We start from the raw sequence: 23,611 nt of genomic DNA, 5'->3' as shown, positions 1-23,611 counted from the left end.
ATGTAATTATCTCTTATGCTTTTGATTTCGCATCCTTCGTTAATTGTATTAGTAAGCGACGACTTTTTAATGATAAAAGATAAATAATAGTGGAATGAAAGTTTTATTATAAATGTATTTATATGAGGTAACTGAACGAAGTTATATATATGAAGGGCGATCAAAATGTAAAGAACACAACTATTATCATGTTATTATTATAAACGGACCAGTGGTTCTTAAATATAAAAGTCAAGCTTCCATGTAACTTTTATATTTAGTCCCTTTATCGAGCGACATTTTATATAACGAGATACTTTGTATCGATTCATAATTGTATGATTCATAATTGTTTATCTTTCGGGCAGAAAGTGCTTTTACACAAGCACTATACATATTATAACGTTAATTAAAATAATAGAAGAAGAATGTTTTTAATATAAGAAATATATATTATTGTCTTGTTGGTTGCTATGTCGTTGTTTATATATACTTACTTAACATGTTTGATTGCAAGACAGTTTGTGTGAATATACGTTAAAAGGTAATCAAAGAATAAATTATTTACTATTTATCATGAACTTGTAATTTCGTTAAAAGGTGATCATCTTAGTGAATATAACATCAGAAGATATTTTAAGGTATAAATGAGTATTGCCACTAGAGATATACTTATATTAACTGGACCAGGGTTAACGATTACCTTTGGTGAGTCGTTGTAATGTTGCGTATCAATCCGTAGAATAATATGTTCTAGCGTTTAGTATAACTAGGTTCTTTCAGAGTTCAAATAAATTGCAGACTTGCTATCCTGACCATTTGTATTCTAATCATCAAGGAATACAAATGATTTATCGTTTTTCCAGGGAGATAAATGTTAGATGTTATCACTCATACATTGTGATAGGTTTAAAGCCATTGTAACTTTACCCTTGTGTATTACCGAGAAAAACATTGCATAGGATATACTTGTAGGGTCCCTTAAAGACCCCAATTAACAATAAGTAATTACTAAAGTTTCGTACATAAATTTTATTCAAATAAATTTTTGAAACAATACTTTATTGCATTGCACTCTAACCCAGACTGTCATATTCAACAATACTGACATCATCGTCATCCAAAATAGAAAAGTAATACTTGATGACCTCGTTACCAGGTAACAGGCGCAACTACAACCCAGAATATTCAAGTCATGTCATGTTCTTGGGATTGTTTCATGAAGTAACGGGCTTTTGCCCTTTGAAACTAGAGACTTTGTTATTCAGAAGCTGTTCAAAAGTGTAAGCAGGTTTCAAGTTATCTATCGCTTCAAATAGTAACCTTAGAAATAAAAAAAAAAGAGAGAGATGATCACAAACAATGTAGCGTAATATAAGAAGACTTTCTTTTTGCTACTCACCTAAGTTACTTTATAATGTCAATAATGAAGTAATTTTCGGAAACAATACATTAGTAGTGTCTGTCATTTGTTCAGCATTATGTAAGCTACTAATTTTGCTTGTTTGATAAGAAGAAACAAAAAACTTGCATGGGCATTACCTTGGGATCCTTTTACAACCGACCCTAGTGCTTTTTTTTCTTTTTTTTGGAACATAAAAGAAAAACAGGAAACGATATTTTGTGTTCAATACATTAAACACACAGGGGAGAAAATACTAGAACAGACTTTTAAGTACTCACATTCATTTAAAAGATATATATTGCATTATACGGCAGTACACAAGGGATAAAAACATGAAATCTAAAATTGATTCATCAAAACTAAATTAATCTTAATCTCAAATAATAACTTATTGAGCAATTAAACGTTTATGATTTGTGTTTTAATAATGCAAATTTTGTCGTGATGGAAACTTATCACATTCTCAAATTTTTAACCATAAATTCGTTATAAATAAATGGATATATAAATTGTAAGAGATAAGAAAACATATTTTCTTATTTATAGTTATTTTGTTTGGTCTGAATTTGTACCTTTTGATGTTGAAGGACATGAAATGGTTCTAGCGACAAAACAGTTAGTACCGCAGTTACAATAGAGACCACTCCTGGATGATTCTGGAAAAGGAATTGGCGTTGTAGAAGGTGGAGAACTGCATGGAAACGAAAATTGGTCTTCGACAAAGGAAAGTGTTGAACTAAAAGAGTCTGACGTTGAAAACTGGTCAAGTAAGCTTCCAAATCCAAGTTGATACAGTAATTCCACATCATATCCTTCGTGAGCAAGTTGTTTACGTTTTGAATCTTCGAACGACCAGGGTGGCGGCGGATGCACGTTTAAATTTTCCGTTAACGTCGTTACATTTGGACGTGCACTTGCTAGACGACATAGTGGCCTTCTTCTGCATTGGTCAAGCCAACTCTGAGCTCCAAGTTGAAGCGAAAGATTTACACTGTATTCCCTTTGGTCACGTTTATGTGTGGCATCTTCCAAATCCCGTGTTAATGAATGGTTAATAATCAGAGCTTCTGCTGATTGGCTCACAGAATTACACCCTTGAGATCTGCTATGAGATGTTGTGGCGCAAAGTTCTTTAGAGTCCGCTTGCAGAGGTAAATATGTTGTCATTAGTTCCGGTAAATGTAATGCTTGCGTGTTTGACGTGCAAGATTTTTGTCCGTTGTAATTCGATTCAGGAGTATCACCAGTGTGAGTTACAGATGTTAACGGCTGTACCACTTGCATAATGTCTTTGCATGTTTGTGTCAGTGAATAGAAAAAATTAACCAATAACTTTGAGTTTACGGCGAGAAATTCATCAATTTCTTGAATACTGGATTTCAAAATTTTTATTTCTTTTTCTTTTTTTGATAACGTTTGTGCTGTTACCATGGCTCGTTGCAACACTTCTACAAGCGGTAACACCTGCAATAAAAACTCAAAGATTAGATATAGGAAGACAAATAAAGGTTTCATATGTTATTAAATGTAATTTACTATATTGTTTGTTTTTGCAATTTAATTTCTAATGGAACTACCTTTAAAAAAATGATAAAAAATCTTCAATGAACATATTTGAAGTCGACACAATTAAGTACAGTTCGTTACTTGATGGCACTTTATTTTAAATCGGTGTTATGATTATGAGTTGTATATTTTAACTTCAAAGATAACTTTATTTCAAGTTGAAAGTATTCAATTTTTAATTCTTTTTAAGGGAAAGTTTATATTCTTTAGTACTAGAAATTTGAAATAATCCAATATAATAGTTATGACTAAACCTCGTTTCTATCCGCTCTGCCTACTTGCAAAATACTAGAAGTCTGAGTGATTTATAATTAGGCTTACCAAACGTTCCTGTTTGACCAGGACAGTTCTAGTTATGAGGGGTAGTCCCAGTGTCCTAGCCGATTTCGTGTTTAGTCCCGGTCAAAGAGAGAAATTTAGTTTCTAGTTGGAAAGTTATTTAACTACTTCTAGAGCTTTTTCCATCGAGAAGTTTAATAGAAAAATCAACAGTGGGAGGACTAATGCTCTGCAAAATAAACTTTGTAATGACTTATAGTGAATTCTTTGATTAAAAAAAAAAGAACACTATGTGCTTTTTGAGAAAGGTTCATACAAGTGAAAACAGTGTATAAGCTTGAATAATGTGTAGTAGTTCTTCCTTTCCTCCTCGTTTTGCAGATGTTAAACTAGTTAGTTGTTAAATTTTGTCTTGCTAATTTGTTTATATGTATATATTTAAGCAGAAACAAGTCTTGAGAGAAGTTGTATTGCTTGAGAAATTAGAACACCAAATTCGACTACTGAACTGCAAATTATAAGACTAAAATACCTCATACTGATTTTGCATTTATTATTATTATTATTATTATTATTATTATTATTATTATTATTATTATTATTATTATTTGGTGTTACAAATCAAAATACTGTCTGAGCATACTAATATTTATACAATGTAAATTTGTTTGAATACTGAGTGGTATGGAAGAATAAATCTTATATTAGAATTTTTAAAAACGTGCACTATGAATTTTCAATGTGTATGTGTCTTGTTAATTAAGAATTTCTTCGAGATTTTTTAAATAAAATATTGGCATTACGAGGGTGAGCTGATAAGTTCTCGGTCCGACCCAGAAGGACTTGTGCTGCAGACATGAAAGTGTGAAGCTATTCAACATAGTCCTCTCGAAGGTCAACACATTTGGCACTTCGATACTGCAACTTTTCCAACCCCTCCATTAAAAAAAAAAAAAAAAAAAATCAAGATCTGCAAAAAAACTGTTCCGCAACTGTTATCACCTCTTCATCACTGCGAAATTTCTGTCCTTTCAGTGCTGTTTTGAGTTTTGGAAACAGATAATAATCAGAAGGGGCAAAATCTGGGGAGTAAGGTGGGTGGTCAATGCACTGAAACCCTAGGTCCCTCAGAAAATCCATTGTTCTACCAGCCTTGTGTACGGGAGCATTGTCCTGCAAGAACAAGGCACCTCGTGTCAACTTTCCCTGGCGCTTTTCTTTAATAGTATCCTTTACCTTAGCCAGCAAACTGCAGTAATACTCTGCAGCTATGGTTTGGCCCTTTGGAAGGTAGTCTGAGAGCAAAACACCATCCTTATCCCAGAATATTGAGGAAAGCACCTTCCTTACCGACTTTTATGCTTTGTATTTTTTGGGCCTTGGAGATCCTGAGTGGCGCCACTCGCATGACTGCTGTTTGGTTTCCGGATCAAAGTAATGCAACCACGTTTCATCCTGGGTAACAAGCCGATTCAAAAAATCGTCCTTGGAGTTCGCAAAATGCCATAAAATCACCTGCGATGATCTCACACGTTCGCGTTTCTGATCCGCGTTCAAACATTTCGAAATCTATTTCGCAGAAAGCTTGCGCATGTTCAACTGATAATGGATTATTGACCCAACACGTTCTTTGGATATGTGCACTTTGTCAGCTATCTCCTGAAGCAAAATCCATCTGTTGCTCAAAATCAGGTCATGAATTTTGTCCACTTTTTCCGGAGTTCACACTGACACTGGCCTGCCACACCTGTCACCATCTTCTGTTGAAAATTCACCGCGCTTGAAGTTCGCACACCATTTCTTCACAGTGGAGTATGAAGGGCACTGTCCACCCAATATGTCTAGCATGCAACCATGGATTTCCTTGGGCGACTTCTGTTGCAGGAAGAAGAACTTCATTACACCTCCCAACTCCTCTTTGGTGAATTTGACATCTGGCTCCGCCATGGTTCATTCAATTACCTGTAAAATAAAAACCGTTCATGGTAGAATCGTGAAATTTGGTACTTAAACATATAAAAGATCAATATTTCACATTACATCAATTACATCAGGGTAGTACATTCGGAAGGGGGTCGGGCCGAGAACTTATCAGCCGACCCTCGTAACAATGTCCCGGTTTGGAGTTTCAGAAATCTGACAAGTCTTTTTACTCGTATAATCACCTAGTGTAAATTACATTTTCAAAATACAGACGCCATAAAAATACCCTATGAATGCTTAGCACAGTAGGAAAACATTCATTTAAAATAATCGTATACATTTTACAGCTCAGTATAGACTTATTCATGAACCTATTTAATGAAATAACAACATTGATGAAGTTAGTTGATATGTGTGATGCGTAAAATCATTGTTCAATTTGCAAGACAAGTAGTTGGGATCATGGTCTCCCCGGGAGGCAAGGGAAATAATTGCCTCCCTTGGATGTTTGAATTGTGTTCAGTTCTTGAAAATTCATGTCCAAATATAGAAATTTACTCTCATTATAGTACTTAATATATTAATATTTGCATTAAATACTGTAATGCTATAGTTAATACTATAGCTAATAGTAATTCATTTAGGTAGTAACCAGTTGTGTGTGAACAATTGTTGTTTTATAAGATAGGTTATGTACATGCATACTTCAAAGTGTATGTTAGCGATTGGGCTTGTATATCGGTCTTTGCCACCCCCATGGAATCGGTCTTTTGCCCGCCCTCTTGAAAAAAAATCCTGTGGCCGCTTCTGGTTGGGATTTCTCCTGGAAAATTCTCCCTAATATTGATTTCCGAAAAAAAAAAAACTACATAAATTTTAGTATAAAATTATAAAGCGTTCCTCTGGACGAAATATGAATCTGCAGTAGGTAAAGTAAAAGTGTTACAATTAGAGTCTGGATCGCGCTTAACAACTCTATTGAAGTTTAATCAAAATAAGAAGTTCGGAATCCGTTACGGACCAAGCAAATAGTTTCTTAAAATTGTTTCCATATTCTTTCAATTTCAATTTGTTCAAACCATAGGCAGATGTAAATTGACAGAATTTCTTGGTTCGAAGTTAAAAGGAAGGAGTAGGGGGCCGCCTTCATTTGAGGACAGTGGGTTTATTTGATATACTTTCAAAGTTTTTTTTACACTGTTCTTCATTAATAATTTTGTGACCAAACACACACACACACACACACACACACACACACACACATATATATATATATATATATATATATATATATATATATATATATATATATATATATATATATATATATATATATATATATAAATTTATGTTCTTTAACAGAAGTAATTTATTTCTAAGAATGAAAGATTTATCTAAACTTACTCCGCCTTATGCAGAGTCGTTTTGACGTATGATTAAAATCATACTAAAAGTCTGACTACCGCAGGAAAAATATGTTAGTCTGACTCTTTAGTATGGCGTTAATCACGCGTCAGAACGACTCTGCATAAAGGCGGATTTTCATGTGTCCTTTACCTCCGTGAGTTGCGAGCGATTGTGCTAAACAGCCAATGAAATCACGCATCGGAGATGGCGCGCTACACTCGCGTCAGAGTAGAAATTTGTTCAATTCTGACGGAAGTAGCGCGCGTACACTATTGTATTCACTGACTAACATGGCGGAAGTCGCAAACTTTCTATTTTACGCATGCGCATTAGCTAGGGAGTAGTAATTTGGCGCAATACACGCACGGATGTATGAAAACGAAAATAATTTACGGTGAATACGCTACATGTGATGCTTCCGTTCTAACGCGGGCATGAAAATCCGCCTTAAGGCCCACTAATTCTATTATAATTTAAGTATGGAATGATACGATTATACATATATGGAATAATAATAATAATAATAATCTGCATATGGATATGGAATAAACATATATAGTATTGCATTACTAATACACATTCATCTTTGATATAGGCCTATACAAAGTTTTCGTTTGCTTTTGATTTTCAAGAAACAAACATGTAAGGTATGTTAGTATGTAAGTATGAAAAGTCGAATACATAAAGGAAATCCTTGAGAAAATCTACCAAAAGTAAGTTAAGGTTAGCTCAAGGGGAGGAGGGATTTTTTTCGCAGTCAGCCTGGGGTTATGGAATTTCATTAAAGATTCACGAATTTTTTTGGGTGAGAACTTTGAATTATTTGCAACTAAAAAATAACAAAAATTAACATATCTTTGTTTTTAAGTTGATTTATGACACGTTTCCTTTTAAGAACTAATTGTTGAAAACCTACCTCAAAATGAACTTTTCTTATTTCCTGTACAAAAGGTGAATAAGGATCGCATGACGAAATGAGACGATTCAAGTGATATCTTCTTGCCCTTATCTCCATCAGAATAATTCTCAAATCCTTTTCTGAAAGAAATGTTATGAACAATAAAATATTTTCAAGGACTTATACAAGGCAAATTATTCAATAATTACAAATTAACGAATTTTCAAAACAGGAGTATCCACAGTCGGGTTTTAGAGCGCAAGTTGGGTTTTGAGATTCATTTTGGGAAAGGCAATTTCTTTTACTGAAAATAGCACAATCGGACTTGAATTATACTATAATGATGCTTTTAAGAAAGGATAAAAGTTCCGAAATTGAAAACTTAATCTATGAAGTTATCTTAGCTTAATCACAAACAAATCCGGTATTTTCTACTGCTTTCTTTTTTAAGAGAGGGAGAGAATCGTATATTTCCACGGATTGTACGTAATCATTTGGGGGAAGTGGACGCACACCGGTGCTTCAAAGACGCATATCACGTACTACAAAATTAATTTTACTCCCCTTACATTTAAAATGTATTGTTTGTAAGAAGAAAGAATAACTATATACTATTCCGAAATGTTGTACTAATTGTGACATATTCCAAAATGTTTGGTGATGGCAACTTTGAAGTATCGTATTTGAAGACATATAAGATGGCCTGATTTTCTGCATTCGATTTTGAGTTTAAAAAAAATATTTTCAGTATATTACAAAGTTTTTTTTTAATATTAGAAAAGTACGAAGAGATAGTTTAGAAGAAACATGCGAAGATAGCAACGTTTAATTAAATGTAGAATCGGACGCGCACTTGGCAATGTCTATAGCGTCCACACTGCAAAAAACACAGAAACTACTTTTAGACACAGTAGGACACTGTACGTATTACCGACACTCTTTGAATACCTCCAGATGACTCATTTTCATCCCTTTCAGATACTGTGTTGTCCAAGTATGTCCCAGATGTATGTACAAAATGTATGTCATCACTTTGTTTTCGAACTGTTTGCCAAGAACACGTGTTTTAAATATATCATACTAGATACTGCTTTCAAAGAATGAACGCTTTTGGACACGCGAAGCACACTCTATAAACACACACTTGATACATTTTTCCCCTCAACATCTGTACTAAAAATATTTAAATGCTATTTTACTTTTTGCAATGCAGAGGAAAGCATAGTACTGTGAAACAATAAATAAAGCGATTATGTCAGAACTACATTCATTGAACTACTGGACTGTATGTTGAAACGCTGGTACACACCGTAAGTAAACAAAGAATACGTGAAACAATACAGAATCTAGAATACTTGAAATTAAAACAATTATGTCTTCTCTGTATCTATATATGACAAGCATTCCATTTTTGGATTTATTCTAAAAGGAAAATAAGTACTTTTGCCACCAATTACGCTACTGTTGATTACCTGGTGCTGTGTAGCTGTACCATACAAAGCTTTGGTCCCGGATTCTCCTTCTGGACATGGCTAGCTTTTCAATCATCATTTCTCGAAACTTTCGAATGTTCTGTTTTTCTCTGCTCTTGTTTCGTGTTGTCATTTGCCGCAAAATATGCATCTTCTTCTCCCATTGACCTATTAAGGTTCTCCTCAACTTTTCCTTATCGGAGAAGCATGATGTAAAGGCAAATAAATGCATTGATTCGTTTCTAACAATGTTCAACTGAAAAAGGTATGGATTTTATAATTTTGGGTGGACATAGTATAATAAAAACAAACAATTTTGTATATCACTGACAAGCGTGATAATGAAAATCAAAGTAGAAAAGACAGTTATATTTAAGAAGAAAAGTACATACTAACTTAGTCATTCTATAGTTTGCTGGTAGATGATTTTGAACGTATTCATATGGAGATTCTTACACGCTAAATCCTTAATACTGTCAAGAAACAGAGAATTGAAATTATGCAGGCCATGAGGTGAAACCTTCATTTTAATGGGAAAAAACACAGTCACTTCGCTTCTCACAAATGTTCATTTTCTCACTCATATTTTAGCCAAATGTTACACCGATACAATTCATTTCTCCATTTTTGGAACATTGTAAACCGAGCACTACTTTTGTTTCGACGTTTCAATGAAAAATAAGAGAGCGTAGTAAAAAGAATATTCCTGGACAAATGCTGTGAACTAAGCTATTTGCGTTTATGAATTCCTTGCCAGAGTTTGAAACAACCACTTAAAGGCAGAAGAATTCTAATAGTTAAAAATGACTAATGATCACTTTGTACTTGAAGTTAGATTCGATACTACGTATTCTGTTCTATACGTATTGGTTTCCATCCATCCTTCGCTTCTTCATGCTATCAAACTTCTCCATCACCCTGGAGTTGAAATCTGGCATGTTGTTGATCAAACTTTTTTCTATCGAGAGCATGGCAAGGGCAATTAACTTTTCTTGACTCATGGAAATTTCTCACGAATATCTTAATTCTCTTTAGAGATGAAAAACATCTTTCAGGCTCTGCTGTAGACATTGGTATGGTCACTATTATATGTAAAAGGATTGTTATTTCGCTAAAAATGTCCTTAAATTGTTTTCAAGGATAAGCTGACAGAACCAAGTGCTCCGTGCGAAGTCGCTGCTTATCTAACATTGGTAGCTTCCAACCGCAATGTCCAGAATGTGCTCCGGAAATTTCTTCGAAAGATCACTAAAATTTTCAGAATCTAGAAGTTTAGCGGCATCCAAATGGCTTGTTTTCTCAAATCGATTTCGTACCTCCTCAGAAATGCGATCAGGTACTGCTTTGGTATCTGGTACTCTGCAAGATTCAATCCGCCCACATTCGTTTCCACCAACTGTTGGAAGAACCATATCACTTGTCATAATATTGTCTGTGTCATTCCGAATTTTCTCAGTGGCTTCAACTGCTGTTTGTACTTTGATGGTAGGCTATCAGTTTGCCTGCACTGAATTTAATTATAGAAAATATTCATATGGGGTATTTTGTGAAAGAATTCTAACCAGAACATGAATTCTATTAGGGGATTTCAATGCGAAGGTAGGACGAGAGGATATTTTCAAACCGATTATAGGGAAAGAAAGTCTGCATAAAAAAAGAAATGACAACGGTGTTAGACTCGTGAACTTTGCAACATCCAAAAACCTAATCGTGAAGAGTACAAAATTTTCACATCGCGAAGTTCATAAATACATTTGGACCTCACCAGACGGAAAAACACATAATCAAATTGATCACGTTTCAGTAGATAGAAGGCAATCTAGTATAATTGATGTCCGGTCGTTTAGAGGGGCTGATTGTGACACTGATCACTACCTGGTAGCAGCGATAATAAGAGAGAGATTATCGCTGAATAAAGGAAATATTCAATGTCCGAAAACGGATAGATTTAATTTAAAGAAATTAGAAGAGAGTGAGGTAAGAGAGAAATACCAGATTGAAGTTTCGAATAGATTCTCGGTTTTAGAAGGGGGTGCGGTGGCTCAGTGGTAGAGCGTTCAGTGCTTGGGGTCCCTGATTCCATCCCAGCCAGCACCGTGTGGACTTTGTGGTGGACAAACATTGTGCTCGTGGGTTTTCTCGGGGTTCTCCCGTTTCCTCCCACTTTCTTCATTCCACCCTTTCACTCATCTCTCATCATCATCGTCTCCTTTAGCCTAACCGTATAACAGTGGGACGTAAAAGTTAAAGATTTCATTTCATTTTTTCGATTTTAGAAGATTCGGAGTGCACTAGTGTTGAGGATACTTGGGTTGAAATTAGAGATAATATTAAAATTTCAGCAAATGAAAAATTGGGACACGCGGAAATACGTAGGAACAAACCATAGTTCGGCCAGGAATGTATTAAACTAGCAGAGAAGAGAAAACAGGCGAAGTTAGTTGGCTACAAAATCCGAATGAAATAACTACACAAAATTTCGTAGACATCAGGCGGGAAACTTCCAAAACTTTTAGAACAAAGAAACGCGATTTTTTGACAGCTAAAATTAAGGAACTTGAAGATAATAGTAAAAATAAAAACATCCGGGACATGTATAAGGGGATCAGCGAATTTAAGAAATGCTATCAATCTCTTGCTTATATATTAAAGAAATCTGACGGTACAGTTCTCACTGATACGGATAGGATCTAATAGATGGAAAGATTTCTTTGGCCATTTGCTGAATACGCAGCCAAAAACTAATGTGCGTGGAGAAAAGGATATACACACCACAGAACCATATATTCCAGAACCCAACCGAATAGAAGTAGAAACCGCTATAAAGAAATTAAAGAAACACAAATCTCCGGGTGTAGACGAAATTCCGGTTGAGTTAATTTTAGCTGGAGGCAAAAAATTGTGGAACAAGATACACAAACTCATCCTCCTTATCTGGAACAAGGAAGAATTGCCACAAGAGTGGAAAGAATCAATCATTGTTCCAATTCACAAAAAAGGCGACAAAACTGACTGTAATAATTATCGAGGCATTTCTCTTCTGCCAACATCCTATAAAATCCTTTCAAATATTCTATTAGCAAGATTAACTCCATACGCAGATGATATTATTGGAGATTATCAGTGCGGATTTAGACAAATCGATCAACTATCGACCAAATATTTACCATTCGACAAATACTCGAAAAGAAGTGGGAATACAATACCCCGGTACATCAACTATTTATTGATAGTAGAAAGGCCTACGACTTGGTTAGGAAAGAAATATTATGCAACGTTCTTACAGAACCTGGAATACCGAGAAAGCTAATTAGATTAATTAAGATATGTTTAAATGAATCCCAAAGTAAAGTCCGGGTAGGAACATTTTTGTCCACGAGCTTTCACGTCGAAAATAGCCTGAAAGAAGGAGATGCATTGTCGCCACTATTTTTCAACTTTGTTCTGAAATATGCTATAAGGAAAATCAAAGATAGCAACCAGGGTCTAGAGTTGAAACATTTTGTAGTTCATCATTAAAATCTATTACACACTGTGATACTTTTCTGGAAACGAAGTACGTGTAATTGCACATAATTGCCTGTCTTTGCTAACGTAATTATGGTATTTTAAGTTATTACATCCTGTTTTAATTTGTTTCAATTGGCTCAAAAATACTAACTCCTAGTAAGATGATGAACCTCAAATTCTTCTTCACCGCATGAACTTCAAATTCAGTCCTTGGTTCACTTTAACACTTTCGAGTCGGTGCCCAGTCCTGCGATGTTTCTCCCTCAAGTCGACAGGTTTTGCGATACTTTTCAATTTTTATAAAAATAGTGTAAAAACGTTAAAGCAATGAAATATTTATTTTGTTGAAATATGTACTTAGTACTACAGAATACAATATTATCAACCTGTTTTCTCATTTTTATGTACCTTTTAATATTGTTTTATAAATGTACCTTTTTCAGTTATGAAAAAATTCCGACAACAAATATGATTGATTATAAGTATGCACATATGAGATTTTTGGCGCATTACAGCCCTTCAAATGTTACAAACCATCAATACACATATTAGATACTTTGAAATGGCTTATAAGTATAAAGTAAAAATATAGTGCAAGACCGACTAGTACTACTTTTCGCCTGGAGTCGCCTCTTTGTCGTTCGCCCTTCTTGCATTCGCTCTCCTGTCGTTCTACCATTGCCAGAAAATGTGTAATATAAATAAATACGATTGTTGTACCTAAGAAAATATTACAAAGAGATATTTCCCACTCATTCGCATTATTGCTTATGTTACAGTCATTCTTATTGGTCTGTCATTACAAGCTAAAAAAAAAAAACCGTCCCTGCTATAGAAGCGCCGCTAACATAATCTCAGTCAATATTTGGATCATCAATTTCAGATCCAAAATCAACAGCAAACTCATCAAGCATATTCCATATTTATTCTTCGGATAAATCTCCCATTTTGAGTCAAAAATGCATATAAAGACGCGAGAAACGTATCCTAATTGTTATCGCTCTAACTCGCTCTGCACCGGATGCACTGACACCTGGATTTTTTACAAGTACTAAAAGAATCATAAAGTATATATGAGAAGTCGAAAATCGTCTACGGATATCCGTCCAATGTTCAAATTAACGGAAATTTCATCACGTCAGGGAGACGTGATTCGTCAACTGAGGAAAAAAATCACGGCTATGTAACGTGCTGAGACTCGAATGTGTTAGAAGAATTATCTCCAGCAGAACAGAGAATTAATTACTCTGAACTCCCATGTCCTTTCACCTAAATTATAGCCCAGAACCTGAAAAGAATTAATTTTACCTAATCAATTATTTTAAACTGCTTAGCTTATTGAGAGATCTGAACCTCACTGAGCATAAAGTTGAAGTGCTTGCGTATATTATGCAGGAATAGAATTTACTAGATTCCAACACTAGAATTTCATTATTGTTATAAAACAGGAACACAAAACTACCAATATCAGTGGCATTTTGTAGACGTAAAGGAAGAAGTGTACGGTAGTATGTTTATATAATTTTATTATTGTAAGTATTGATTGTTACAAGTGCTACTGCCAAACTTATGGGCATTTAAACGCCATTCCTATACTACTAGGATTGCAGGGATAATTTAACAATACTGTTGTTTTCTTTGCTTCTGGACAGTAAGGCAATTGAGTTACACAACTAACAAAATCTGACTTCTAAGAAAAACATATACACGAGGACATCCCAATGTTAAGCATGTTTCTGTAGTAAATTCCTGCTTACCACTTCTTCAATATATAAAACTAAACCTAATGAAAAACATAGTTAAAGCCATGGGCAACTCGGCTAAAAATTCACTTCGTTTTTTTAATAATTTCCCCAAGAATTTGGGAGATATATGCGGCAAGTGAAAAGAATATGTCTATCATTATAATGAGAAAATGAAGCACAGTTATCAAAGAAGGTGGGATCCTCACATGATGGGCATCCTAATGGCTTTTAGTTTTAAAAGAAGTGAAACGCATTACAAGAGAAATAAACAACTAAGTTTTAAAAACGTCTGCCATTTTTATAATACTTTGTACATTAGCTGCATATTTTGACGTAGTACCACTTCAGACATTACAAGAACTTTAATATTATGACTTTTTATAAGTATAAAACTATTATTCTTCAATAATATTATGGACTAAATAAAACTTAAAATATTGATCAAAATTGTTATTTAGAATTGTTCCAATTTTTATTTGGTATATTAAAACAAGTCAAACATAAGAAATGTCAAAAAGAGAGAAATCTCTTGAGTTTTGTTTAAGTCAAAGATTAATTTTGCCAAAGTAGCATTAGTTTAATACATTCCATGTTATTTTATCTGCAATACGATTGCGTTTTCTTTAAAATCCATAGTTAAATAAGAATATTAGTAATAAAAGTTGTTTCTCATAAATTAATTAATTTGTAATATTCGCCAGAATCCAACGTTACTTGTTCAAAACTTTTTTAATGAAATATTTGTATTCAGAAGTGTCGATATAATTACTTCTGTAAAATTACTTATTTTCTCCCATGTAGTAGGCAAAAAGTTTAAATTTGTTCCAAAAAGAGAAATTAGGGAGTAACATAACAATAGGGAGTAGAGGATATATATATATATATATATATATATATATATATATATATATATATATATATATATATATATATATATATATATATATATATATATATATATATATATATATCCTCTTTATTGATGTAACACTACAGAATCTAAAACAAATCAAAATAATAAAGCAAAATATATACTTACATCTTGATATGCTAAGTTTAGCATATCCTTGCAGCTTCTACGAGTTTCAATTTCGTTTGTCATTTTATGATATTCAAATGTCATCTGAAAACAAAATTATTATCAATAGTGTATTTATTTTGCACTGTAATACTTAATTAAAACTATTAATATGACCAGTACACAAAATGAAACTGAATTACGGAAAAGGGATAGGAAAATTGAAAAATCTTCTCACTTTTACATTACGTACGCCATTAAAACTTTTTTTCCGATTTTGTATCGGAATCAAATATCATGTTCGGATTTTGTATGTATCATAAAATCTCCATACATCAGCTATTCAAACGTTATGTTCGATCGATCCAAAGCAACAAAGAAGTTATCCTTTTCAACCATTTAAGATTGAATTAAAAAGAAAATTATTGGGGAGCATCTAAGAGTCAAAAATAACTTATCATATCAAATTTGACCTCACGCAGCCCGACAATAGTGTTGAGTCCTTTGAAAATATAGCAGATCTTCAACAGAGACTCGACTTCCCAGTGTCGGTTTTCAAACTGTGTAATATCTCAGACTCACGTAATTTTGTACGCGAGAGGGGAAAAAGTGTAATGACTACAATTCAATTCTAATATGTGAAGTGTCACTGTCGAATTGACCGAAAGTAAATGTGAGCGTGCACGTAGTTTACGGTAACAAAGGTGGCGCATGGTGTTTGCGAAGTGATTTCATAAAATAAAGTAGAGGGAAGACATTTTTTTTTTTGCGACATAAATTTAAATTAATTACTTACAGTGAATGACACTGTACGGACCTGCACAGTTAAGAATAAATAAAATGGTACTCCAAAGCCGTATTCATAGATACACCTTAATGAAAGCTTTTCTAAAAATCTATCTTGAGCAGTGACTTGCTGTTTCATAATTTTTCTCAGGCAAGACTGAGATTTTCAGATTTATATATTTTCAGTAAGAATGTATTGCTGACATTTTGACCTTATTCATAAACACTTCTCTAGACAAGCTTTCGATATCGCAAATTCACACAAGATAAAAAGAGCAAATCTTGACCAACATACGTTTCCGTTAAGAAATGTCAAAATATGTTTATGAATAAGAGTTGTCTCAATACTGAAATTTTATCAAAGATTAAATTTTACTTAACACCTTAACGCCGAAATTGCTTAAAATAGTTCGAAAAAAGTATTCAGTTAAGTATTCTACTTGGGTTAGGATTACTAAAGTTGAATCATCTGATAAATATGCGGAAAATAATTTTTCACTGCGTATTTCCGGCATGTAGCGAATTCGAGAATTCGGCAAGTAGGTTACATTTCTCTCTTCACACAGAAAATAACAAGCTTATACATTATACATTTAGAATATTACAAATTATTTCTAAATTATTTAGTCAGTTTTTTTTATCTGACTTGACAACTTTGTGTCACATTTACCACAATTGTATTTTCGACCGCTCATAGAATTCCAGGAAACATTTTTTGTTCTTGTTCAGACACAATTGTACATTACTTTTTGGAACACTTTATCATTGTATGTCCCTTCTAGTTTGACTTCTTGCAACGCTGCCTTGATTTCATAACAAGAGGCCAGTGCGCTACTGCATTAGTGGGCACTTCAGTGTTCGGACTTGCCTGCACTGGACAACGATGCCTCTTCTGTTGGAATTCTCTATCAATGGATGAGGACGAGTGCCCTCTTTTTGATTGGTAAGATATTTTTCTTCCACACAAAGAGGTGCTGCAACTGCTGTTCTGAAGGTAAGTCCATCTTTCTGCTTCTTTGGGATTCCGAGGAATTCAAAGTCACGACGGTAGAGCAACCTGAAAGAAATTTTACCTTTCCAAAAAATAATTCCCAAAACATGCAAACAACTCACTAATCCTCCCTCAATCAGGTACGAAATTGTTAGTGAGGGAAGCAACAACATACACATGTACAAGAAAATAGTGACTTATAGGAATTTGTAAGGGAAAAAAACTTGAAGCGTGGGAAATTCCCTTTCCCTAGTGTTTCTCAACTTCCTCTCTCTCGATATATTTTTAGAAACTTTTTTGCAATATAGACATACAGTACAAGCAGTAGTAATTGCCCCACTTGGTCTCACTTTGGACTTTGACCCCGACCTTTGTGACGTCATAGGTCAAAGGTCAATGACCTTGGCCCGGGGTCAATGACCTAGGGGTACCTAGGACCACCCCCTCTAAATTTTGGCAGGGGTACCTTGGCCCACCCCCTAAATTTTGGCAGGGGTACATAGGACCACCCCGCTTAAATTTTGGAAATTGTCAAATCTAAAAATTTGTTATGGTAGCCTAGGACCATAGTATGTACCTCTATCAGTATTGGGTGTCTATGTCGTTCCCTTTCATGGGTAAAAAATTGCCAAAAATTCAAATTTCGGGGGGTTTTGACCTAATTTATCCCCTTTGATGAGGTGTTATTACCCTATATCGTTATATGGGCGTATACAGGGGTCCATTACCTTTCATAAGACATGTGAATATTAATGCACCCCTTTAAAAATTTGGGAGGGGTACCTTGGTCCACCCCTTCATTTTTAGAAATTGCCCAATTTAAACATTTGGTATTATAGTATAGGACGCTAATATGGATCACTATAAATTTGGGTGGTCCACCTCGTTCCCTTTTAGGGGTACAAAATTGCCAAAATATAAACGTAAGCAATACGTTGTACCACGTGTTTGGTTTTCGACCTAATTTATCTCCTTGGATGAGGTCCTATTACCTTATATGATTATATGGTCATGTATAGGGGGTCCATTCCTTTCATAAGACATAGGTACATTAATGCACCCCTTGAAAATTTTGGCAGGGGTACATAGGACCACCCCCCCCCACCCCCCTTAAATTTTGGAAATTGCCAAATCTAAAAATTTGGTATGGTAGCCTAGGACCTTAGTATGTACCTCTATCAGTATTGGGTGTCTATGTCGTTCCCTTTCATGGGTAAAAAATTGCCAAAAATTCAAATTTCGGGGTTTTTTGACCTAATTTATCCCCTTGGATGAGGTGTTATTACCTTATATAGTTATATGGGCGTATACAGGGGTCCATTACCTTTCATAAGATATGGGTACATTAATGCACCCCTTGAAAAATTTGGGAGGGGTACCTTGGCCCACCCCTTAAATTTTGGAAATTGACCAATTTAAACATTGGGTATTATAGCACAGGACCCTAATATGTATTATGATAAATTTGGGTGGTCCACCTCATTTCCTTCTAGGGGTACAAAATTGTCAAAACTATAAACGTAAGCAATACGTTATACCACGTGTTTGGTTTTTGGTCGATTTTATCCCCTTTGATGAGGTGTTATTATCCTATATAGTTATATGATCATGTATAGGGGTCCATTACCTTTCATAAGATATGGGTATATTTGTGCACCCCTTTAAAAATTTGGGAGGGGTACTTTGGCCCACCCCTTAAATTTTGGAAATTGACCAATTTAAACATTGGGTATTATAGCACAGGACCCTAATATGTATCTTGATAAATTTGGGCGGTCCACCTCATTCCCTTCTAGGGGTACAAAATTGCCAAAACTATAAACGTAAGCAATACGTTGTACCACGTGTTTGGTTTTCGACCTAATTTATCTCCTTGGATGAGGTCCTATTACCTTATATGATTATATGGTCATGTATAGGGGTCCATTACCTATCATAAGACATAGGTACATTTGTGCACCCCGGGAGGGGTACCTTGGCCCACCCCTTAAATTTTGGAAATTGCCCAATTTCAACATTTGGTATTATAGTACTGGACCCTAACATGTATTATGATAAATTTGGGTGGTCCACCTCGTTCCCTTTTAGGGGTACAAATTGCCAAAATATAAACGTAAGCAATACGTTGTACCACGTGTTTGGTTTGACCTAAGTTATCCCCTTGGATGAGGTTCTATTACCATATATGGTTATATGGTTATGTATAGGGGTCTATTCCCTATCATAAGACATAGGTACATTTGTGCACTCCTTTAAAAATTTGGGAGGGGTACTTTGGCCCACCCCTTTAATTTGAGGTTCTATTACCTTATATGGTTATATGGTTATGTATAGGGGTCTATTCCCTATCATAAGACATAGGTACATTTGTGCACTCCTTTAAAAATTTGGGAGGGGTACTTTGGCCCACCCCTTAAATTTTAGAAATTGCTCATTTTATATATTTGGTATTACAGTACTGGACCCTAACATGTATTATGATAAATTTGGGTGGTCCACATCGTTCCCTTTTAGGGGTACAAATTGCCAAAATATAAACGTAAGCAATACGTTGTACCACGTGTTTGGTTTGACCTAAGTTATCCCCTTGGATGAGGTTCTATTACCTTATATGGTTATATGGTTATGTATAGGGGTCTATTCCCTATCATAAGACATAGGTACATTTGTGCACCCGGGAGGGGTACCTTGGCCCACCCCTTTAATTTTGGAAATTGCCCCTTTTTACATGTTTGGTATTATAGTATAGAACCCTAATATATATTACTATAAATTTGGGTGGTTCACCACGTTTCCTTTGATGGGTACGAAATTGCCAAATTTTAGTACAACCACGTGTTTGGTTTTGGCTCAATTTATCCCCTTGGATGAGGTCCTATTACCTTATATGGTTATATGATCATGTATATTGGTCCATTCCCTATTATAAGACATGGGTATAATGATGCACCCCGGGAGGGGTACCTTGGCCCACCTCTTTATTTTGGAAATTTTCCAATTTAAGCATTCGGTATCATAGTACATGACCTCAACATGTATCATGATAAATTTGGGTGGTCCATCTTGTTCCCTTTCATGGGTAAAAATTACTAAAATATAAACATAAGCAATATGTTGTACCATGCGTTTGGTTTTTGGCCCAATTTCTTCCCTTTGATGGGGTTCTATTACCTTATATGGTTATATGGTCATGTATATGGGTTCATTTCCTATCATAAGACATGGGTACATTGACGCACCCCTTGAAAAATTTGGGAGGGGTATCTTGGCTCATCCACTCGGTTTTAGAAATTGTTTTAATATAAGCATTTGGTATCATAGTACAGGACTTCAATATGTACCACTATAAATTTGGATGGTCCACATCGTTCCCTTTCATGGGTAAAGAACTACCAAAAATCGAATTTCGGAGGTTATTGACACCTATTTAGCACGTTATATGGTTTATTACCTTTATATGTTTATGTTCCCTTTTAAATTTGGGAATTATCAAATAACATAATTCGGTAAACGTTTTCTAGGACCCATTGGTGTTCCTCTTATGGCCAAATATTCAAAATTTAAATGTTATTGACCGGCTTTATTATTGAATGAGTACAGGATTTATTACTTTTTTCATAAGACACAGGTGTATTTGTGTACCAATCTTAAATTTTGGGAGGGGGTACATTTCTTATTGTCATATCAATAATTGGTAAATGTTCTTTGGGTAAATCATTGTGATCACGTGATCAGTTATTGACCTATGATAGGATTAGGAGTCCAGGACATTGAAACTTTGTAGGATAATTTGAGAATGCGTCATTGGTATTGATTATTACAGCCAAATATAAACGTAAGCAAGACGTTGTACCATGTGATTGACCTTGATGAGGTAGTGTACAGGGATACATAGCTAACCTTATTGAAACTTATGACTCATAGTCTTAAGGGAATACATGCTACAACACTGGCAAAGTTATTGTTGATGCAATTTGATTGGCTGATCACTATCTTTCCTGCAATCTGATTGGCTGATCACTATCTTTCGTGCAATCTGATTGGTTGATGAGTTTCAAATCTTTGCTGAATTCAGTTTTGTTTTAACATTTAAAAAGTTTTTGAATTTTTTGTTTGAAACTTTGGTTTGACATTTTTTCGTGTGATATTTTTAGTTTAAAAATTTTTGTTTCAAAAGTTTTGTTTGAAAATTTTGTTTCAAAATTTTGTTTGAAACTTTTGGTTTGAAATTTTTGTTTGAAAAAATTTTTTGTTTGAAATTTTTGTTTCAAAATTTTTTGTTTGAAATTTTTTGTTTCAATTTTTTTGTTTAAAATTTTTCGTTTAAAATTTTTTTCGTTTGAAAATTTTGTTTCCAAATTTTTTCGTTTCAAAAATTTTGTTTGAAAGTTTGGTTTGACATTTTTAAAGTTTGTGCACTCATTAGTAAAGAACCGGAACTGTTTAGAACAAAAACCTTTGTCAATATTTTTTTTCATGATGCAATAGTACACGTCAGAACATGGGGTTGTACTTGAAATGAAAAAAAAACACAATTCATTGAAATGGATCATTTTATTACACTGCACATACATCCATACCAGATAGTGGTTCTGGATATTGTCGATACAATGTATTTTGAACTTCTTGCACTAGTTTGTTTTTAGCATATAATTTTAATTCCAATTGAAGTCTTTTAAGGTCTAATGCGATATCAATTGGTGGAAACTCAATGTTCATTTGATCACAAATAAACTGTTTATCAATACAGGTATGCACCCACGAACGATGTTGACAACCATCACAATATCTAGATACATGTTGTACAATATGCATAACACATTTTTCAAAATAGTACTTTTTCAGGAATATACTTGTTTTGTTACACACTTCCACTGTATGTTTAACACACTGAAATACGTTGATAAATTTGTTCCATTCTGTTTCCGTTAGATACACCATGTTGCGAGGGACATGGAATGTACTCTTTTTACGTAACAGCACCATCTTCTCTTCGAGGACTGTACGCAGCACCACTTCATGATTCGAGCCTAATGATTTGACTATGGTCACATTTAGCTCATCATGAAAATAATCGTTCATTTGGTCGATTCGTGAACATAATATTTGCCATTCTTCACAGGTCAGTTGTACACCAAATTGTTCTGCTTTGCCCAATCGAATCACTGGGTCAAATGTTCTAGCACTGATACCAATCATCACATGTTTTGTTTGAAATATATTTATTGGATAATAGCTTGCGAAGATGAATTCTTTATCGTTAGAAGTACACATCTTTCCTCCTGAAAAGCACTTGCTCAAATGATTTCACGGTATTGGTTGATTTATAGAACTACGGCTGACGTCATGTGCTGACGTTTGAATTCATGGTTTCATCACAGTTCCTGACGTCATGCTGACCAACCACATTCATACAAGTATGTCTGATGTGCTGACGTTTGAATTCATGATTTCATCACAATTGCTGACGAATCCGGCTGTGTACTAAATTCAAACTGATGACTTCGACCCAAGAGTCTTTTATAGCATAAAGATACAGATCCAGTATTTAAGAAACGCAGCAGTTCTTCTTGTTTTGATGCTTCCATGGGTAAATATCTTGCTGGTAAAATTATATTCTTATCATTTTCAAGCTTCACTACGATTCTTAATCCAAACTCTGTAGGGATCATTTGGCTAGCTAAGATTCTATAAGGTACATTTTGTTGTAAATCAGTAATCTTGGTAAATGATTTCATCACATCACGTGTGTTTAGAAACTGCAGACAAGTAGCCATGATGATGTTATCATGAATACTAACGCGAACGATACTTATATATGATGCAAAACTGATGACGTTTCATTATCATGTTCTGACGTGTACTATTGCACCATGTTCTGACGTGTACTATTGCACCACAATGTTGCCAGAGGTTTTAGTTCTAAACAGTTCCGGTTCTTTACTAATGAGTGCACAAACTTTAAAAATGTCAAACCAAACTTTGAAACAAAAAATTTCAAACAAAAATCTTTGAAACAAAATTTTGAAACGAAAAACATTCAAACAAAAAAATTTCAAACGAAAGAAATTCAAACAAAATTTTGAAACAAAAAAAATTTCAAACAAAATTTTGAAACAAAAAATTTCAAACAAAAAATTTGGAAACGAAAAATTTCAAACAAAAATTTTAAACAAAAATTTGAAACGAAAAAAATTTCAAACAAAAAAATTTTAAACAAAAAATTTTGAAACAAAAGTTGTCAAAAAAAATTTCAAACAAAATTCTGAAAAAAAATTCAAACAAAAAATTTGAAAGCAAGAATTTTCAAACAAAATGTTTCAAGCAAAAAAATTTCAAACTAAAAAATTTTTACGTTTCACGGTTAACCGTCAAACTTTATCCGGTTTTTAACTATTCGATTAACAAATAAACGGTTTTGATCATATTTATCATTGAGTGCAAAGTGTTGAACGAAAACAAGATTTTTAAATGTAAAACAAAACTTAAAAACTGAATACAGCAAAGATTTAAAACTCATCAACCAATCAGATTGCACGAAAGATAGTGATCAGCCAATCAGATTGCAGGAAAGATAGTGATCAGCCAATCAAATTGCATCAACAATAACTTTGCCAGTGTTGTAGCATGTA

The 23,611-nt window shown here is 34.2% G+C and overlaps 1 protein-coding gene across 1 annotated transcript in view; it reads right to left on the bottom strand.

Annotated features, from left to right (window-relative positions):
- Positions 1-1,066: 1,066 nt before the first annotated feature.
- The window catches only part of LOC145680300 (uncharacterized), a 29,614-nt gene continuing 7,069 nt past the window's right edge, over positions 1,067-23,611 (bottom strand). The window contains exons 2-5 of the mRNA XM_081750663.1: positions 15,224-15,307; positions 8,930-9,185; positions 7,476-7,597; positions 1,067-2,848 (exon numbers count right to left, since the gene is read on the bottom strand). Of these exons, the coding sequence (XP_081606789.1) occupies positions 1,931-2,848; positions 7,476-7,597; positions 8,930-9,185; positions 15,224-15,307 (1,380 nt within the window). The 3' untranslated portion in view covers positions 1,067-1,930. The remainder of the gene's footprint in view (positions 2,849-7,475; positions 7,598-8,929; positions 9,186-15,223; positions 15,308-23,611) is intronic.

The sequence above is a fragment of the Thermobia domestica genome, chromosome 3 (genome assembly GCF_964235325.1).
Source record: "Thermobia domestica chromosome 3, izTheDome1.hap1.1, whole genome shotgun sequence".
Lineage (NCBI taxonomy): Eukaryota > Metazoa > Arthropoda > Insecta > Zygentoma > Lepismatidae > Thermobia > Thermobia domestica.
This window is presented reverse-complemented; position numbering and strand designations above follow the sequence as displayed.